Here is a 5,469-nt window from a genome sequence, read left to right on the forward strand (position 1 = left end):
TAGGAGGTGGGCCGGGTTATCCCCTGCCTGGTGTGCAGCAACCCAGCCTACCAAGAAAGATCTCTGCTTGGCGATATTCAGTATTTCTTCCCATTTGTCTCGTTGCCACACTGGCACTTGGTTTTCTTCCCATTGGTTTTGTTCCCAAAACGGTAACCATTCAGCACATCCCTTAAACACCGCATAGGAGTCAGTATAAATGTATACTGGTTCTGTTGTCTCAGCTTCCTTAACGACTACACTCCACACAGCAACTAACTCCCCTACTTGGGCACTACCCTCTCCCTCAGTTATCATATGCTCCCCTGAATCAATATGTAATGCTACTGCTCGATACTTCCACGTCTTTCCTTCCCTTTTTGCGGAAGCATCAGTGAACCACACGTTTGTTAAATGACACCAGGGGAGTTCAAACAACAATCAACATTTAGTCAACCTAGCTAACCTTGCCCAAGTACACGTGAACTTATCAATATGAACCTTGCAACATGTCATTAAGCTGCTGTTTGAGAAGAGAAGGGAAGTATAGAAAAATGAAATGGAAAAAGGAACATGAAACTGTGTCAGGAGAGCCCTCCCGTTGAGTCACGAGGTTCAGAGCAGACCCCCTTGCTTTCTGTGTAGGGTACGGCATTTGGAAGATCTCGCGATGTCACGGAAAGGTAGAAGGCTAGTCGTCGCCTCCCTATGACGTATCAGTGATCCCACCTACCGTTGTTAGTATAAAAGGAATTAACTGCGCAATAAAGGAGGAGGTTGACGCTCACACCATGTGTGTTATCTGTCTCTTCCCTGGTCCGGGTCGACCAGTGATCTAATCGTGGCACCTTGATATGTAGCAACGCTACATAGTGGTGACCCCGACGTGATCGGTCGCACAGGCGACGATGAGGCTTGCACAAGTGATTAAGGTATTAAAGGCATTAGCCGATGAGGTGGGTGCCTGCGGTTCGATTAGGAAGGGCCCCACGGGCGAATGCATCCAATGGTTGCTGCGCCGGGGAGACATTGGGTCTCCTAGCGAAGTTTTGAGCCCCCCAAATTGGGGAGAGATTCGGGAGTCCTTGCTCCGAGCTGCTGAACGATTACAGAGTTGGGGAAAGGTAGAGAAGGTGGTCGCGGTGGTACGGGAGGCTAAGGCGTGCTTGTTGGCAGCGCGAGCTGCTGTGTCTGCGGATGCAGCGCCGCCTCGGGAACAGCGGGAGACAGTGCCCTCGGGGACAGTGAGTCAGACTCAGACGGAGCAGGCGACTGTGGAGCGGGGCTCACAGAGTGGTCCGTCCTTGATTGCGGACATGGGCACGGAGGGTGCGGTGGAGACGGAGGTTTTTCCTGTAGAGGCGGCACCAGCGGGACCTGATGCGCCTCCCCCACAGTATCCATGGGAGGAGTTGCGGCGGGTGATTCGGAGGGACTTGGAAGAACGCCTTTTAGACTGGGTCCCAGGCATGGATGTCAAGGGCAATTTATACCGCCAATTGAGAGAGTGGGAGGAATGGCCACCCCTGGAGGAGATAATTGCGAGGCTGCAGGGGCTGGAGGCTATGGGGGGGGGGAAGGCGCCTCCCCGTGGGGAAAATCAGACACCCTTGCCGGGAGAGCGGACTGAGCCTCCTGAACCTTTACCCGAGCCTACGCCTGCTGAGCCATCACCTGCGCCCTTGCCGGAGCGGATTAAAACCTTGTCTGGGTCCTTCCGGAGGTGGCGTGAGGTGCCACCTCAGATCGGTTCTGATAGTTCTGACGAGGGGAAGGCGGATAATGCAGTACGGAGGCCACTGAAACCTGCGCCACCGGTGCAGACAGAAGGGGGGCAGGACGCCTTGCAGAGACTGCAGGGCTTGTTGCGGAGGCTTGAGGGGGCTATACAGAATGCGGAGCGTGCGGTGCTATTGATGCCTCCGACGCCGGGGGCGGGGGATGGCCAGGAAGGGGACACCCAGAGGGGCACAGACTGGCAACTGGTGGCCAAAGAATGTTGCCTCTCAGGGGTTCAGTTTCAACCGGTCGTTCTCCCTATTCGGGCAGCAGCGAGGGGAGGGTATGAGTGGACACCTTTTGATATAAAAACCATTCGGGAGCTCGCGAGTACTGTGCAGGCGCATGGAGTGAATTCTTCGCAGGCGCTCACTTTGTTTGAATGTCTGCTCTCAACACCTGTTGCGCCTTTTGATGTGATGCAGCTAATGAGAGGAGTATTGCCCCCGTCATTGCTGTTGCTGTTCAAGGAGGAATGGCGGGCTCAATGCGTTAAGGTAGTGGCCGATGCTCAGGCTCCTAGTCATCACCTGGCGGGGGTGACCATAGAGCAGCTTATGGGGGGAGGGACAGTTTGCAATGCCTCAGGCGCAGGCACAAGGCATGCGCTGTTATAGAGGCTCGTGACAAATTGGAGGAGCCAATTTGTATTAAATAAAAAGATCGAATTTATTAGCAAGCGATAAGAGAGCAAAACAGCGCTGGGCGGCCGGGGAGACAGTGCTCCGCCAAAAGCTCGCAACTTTATGTTATAGTTACACTCCTTATATACAGTTCATGCACCTCTTTCTTGTAAGTCTCCGCCTTGTCCTGCTCCTTCTTTCTTCACTCGTGCAGGTTTGTTACTAGGCAGATTCGGTCGATCTTCTCAAGGATGAGTGTCCTTTGATGTAGAATGTCTTTTGATGCGGAGAAGTACAGTCTTGGCAGAATTAATCCCCTTATCTGGTAAATTGCAGCTGTTGTCTTTTCCCTCCTTATCTAGTAAGTTATGGCTGTTGTTCTTTTCCCTCCTTAGCTAGTAAGTTATAGCCGTTGCCCTTTTCCCGTGACCTTTACGCACCATTTAAGCAAGCTTTGTTATTTACACGGGGCATCTGTTAAATCTCAATATGTCTCTTCCTCCTTCCCGATTGGTATGTAAGATCTAAGTTGTTATATTGTTGTCTTATTATCATTAATTGGATTGATTCTATCTTGCTTTGAACAAGGGCTATAACTTTATTTAAAACACCTGGACTAAAAGTTAAGGTTAGCAGTAATATTCTGCAATTGTAACACAGTTCCAATAAGTACAGTAATATTGGTTAGGTGCATTGTAATACCCCTTCCCTGGATTAAAACTAGGACAAAAATAGAAGGGCTTTTCGTTCAAGCATGGACTTATGGGAGCCAGAGTACAAAGTGGGGTGGTAATGTCCCTAACCCCACGTGAGATTTTATGAACAAAGTTAACCCGTTTATTACATGCGCGGACGTGACTTTATGGCAGTCGCAACAACTGCCTTGGCCGCACTTAGGCGTGTCGCGGCCATGGATAGAGCGGACCCCCCTTGCGTGAAAGTTCGGCAGGGGATTGCCGAGAGGTTTACTGCCTTTTTAGATCGGCTTCAGCTTGCTGTGCAGGCGGCAAACCTCCCGGAGGCGGCTAAAGAGGCGATTGTGCTTGAATGTGCTAGGGCTCAAGCTAACCCACAGAGCGCAGCGCTTGTCTCTCATTTGCCAGCGGGTTCGTCCCTAGGTAACATGATGCGCCATGTACTGGAGAGAGAGCAACACCGGGAAGCACGTCCGGTAGTGGCGGCCTTGCAACAAGTTTTGCAGGCAGGTGCAGGAGCTTGTCACCGATGTGGGGGTAGAGGCCATATAGCGAAGGATTGCGCAACCAAACCCAGAGGGTCGGCTCAGGGGGTGGGGGCGGGCAACCTCCGTTGTTGGAAATGTGGCAAGCTCGGGCACAGAGCTCGGGAATGCCGCTCCGGGGCCCAGCAGGGGGCTCCGGGGTGTGCAAAACAACGCACGACCACTGCCATGTGGTCCAGACGCCTTTAGAAGGCCTTGAACAGAATAAACAAGAAGACAAAAAAAGAAAGATACCAATTAGAAAAACACAGGTGCACATTCCACGATAAAGGGAACTTGGCACAAACAACCTCAATTCGGCAGTTTATCTTGACCAATTAGACTGAGACAAGTCTCGCATGTTTTAGTTAGTATAACCAATTATGTTTTATGTTTATGCGCGTGTACAGTGTTGATATAACCAATCATTAAGTGTAACTAGGCGCGTGGACAGTGCGTGAATAATGTGTGCAACCAATAGTAAAATAGCTAAATGCATGTAAGCTCTTAGTTGCGGGGGAATGGGCCCTAGCTTCTTCTACGGAGATAGCCAGTATGCTGTTGAACGCCTTACAGTTGCGTAGTGCACCCGTTTTCCCTACTCATGTCACCAGTCATTCTGGTCTCCCTGGACCGCTAGCCAAAGGGAACAGCTGCGTCGACCACGCGGCACGAGCGTTGTTAGCTGCTGTCGGTAATGATAACAGCATGCCAGCGAGGGCACGCGCGATAATGTTACACCGCCTCTTGCATTGCGGTCCCCGAGGTTTGGCCGTACTAACGGGCATTTCCTGTGCCGAAGCTAGAGAGATTGTCATTGCCTGTCCCCATTGTGCTCAAGGACCTCTTTGGGAAGCTGGGGTCAACCCTCGTGGCTTACGACCAAATCAGATCTGGCAAACAGATATTACGGAGTATGCTCCCTTTAAGCCACTGCGGTATTTGCATGTTACCATAGACACCTATAGTAAATATATTCTCGCTACAGTGCACAGTAAGCAGAATAGCTTGGCGGTTGTACAACACTGGCGTGCTTGCATAGCCCAACTGGGGATTCCACAACAGATCAAGACGGATAATGGTGCAGCTTATACTGCGGAAAAGGTGAAACGATTTTGTGCAACCTGGGGTATTGACCTTGTACATGGCATTCCTTATAACAGCACCGGCCAGGCCATTGTAGAACGAGCACATCAAACCTTAAAGACCCTGCTAGATCGTCTTAGGGAGGGGGAGCAGGCGGAGCCCTCCTGCTTACGGGATAACTCACCTGTTCTCCGTACACAGCGTCTCCTGTTAACTGCGTTAACTTCATTAAATCAGACAATTCGGGGGGACCTGGACCAGACGGCGGCGCAACGACATTTTATGACTATGGAAGAGAAAGGCCCCTACCCATTGGTCCGTGTGCGTGATCCCCAGACACGCCAATGGGATGGACCGTTTGAGCTGCGTTGCCTCGGGCGGGGGTACGCCTGTGTACAGATGCCTGAAGGGCTACTGAAATGGGTCCCTAGTCGTATGGTTCGTCCTGCCCTAACCTCGTAGTGTTTGAGTGTTTTTCTTTACAGATCGCTGTCATCCTTTCCTGGCTTGTGACGTTCTGGGTATCTGCTATGAATTTCTGGCAGTGGATGCAAAACCAATTGGGGGGGCCCGATGTGTATCCGGATGACATCCCTCTCAGAGCCCATCAATACGTGTCTTTATGGGATCCGGCTGTCAAAGAAGGAGCTGAAAATGTTGTGTACGAACAAGTGTCAACAGAAGAGTCGAAATCGCTCACAGGCGGAAATCTGGACGCCCCAGACAGTAAGCTTTAACATCAGCATACCACCGATGAACTTGACTGTGAACGACACGATAGAC

General features: G+C 51.3%; 1 protein-coding gene across 1 annotated transcript; it reads left to right on the forward strand.

The window, feature by feature from the left end:
* The first annotated feature begins 887 nt into the window (after nucleotides 1-887).
* On the forward strand, nucleotides 888-3,344 carry LOC121232853. Its single transcript, XM_041121323.1, has 3 exons — nucleotides 888-935; nucleotides 1,377-2,361; nucleotides 3,226-3,344. The coding sequence occupies exons 1-3, from the start codon at nucleotides 888-890 to the stop codon at nucleotides 3,237-3,239; spliced, it is 1,047 nt and encodes a 348-aa protein (XP_040977257.1). The 3' UTR covers nucleotides 3,240-3,344.
* The last annotated feature ends 2,125 nt before the right edge of the window (nucleotides 3,345-5,469 follow it).

This window comes from Aquila chrysaetos (genome assembly GCF_900496995.4).
Source record: "Aquila chrysaetos chrysaetos chromosome W unlocalized genomic scaffold, bAquChr1.4 W_unloc_1, whole genome shotgun sequence".
Classification (NCBI taxonomy): Eukaryota; Metazoa; Chordata; class Aves; order Accipitriformes; family Accipitridae; genus Aquila; species Aquila chrysaetos.

Bases quoted from the DNA above. Each gene is read 5' to 3' on its own strand.
- LOC121232853 (XM_041121323.1), top strand. From the start codon at position 888: ATGAGGCTTGCACAAGTGATTAAGGTATTAAAGGCATTAGCCGATGAG. The intron at 936-1,376 runs GTGGGTGCCTGC...CCTCCCCCACAG, and splicing joins TAAAGGCATTAGCCGATGAG to TATCCATGGGAGGAGTTGCG.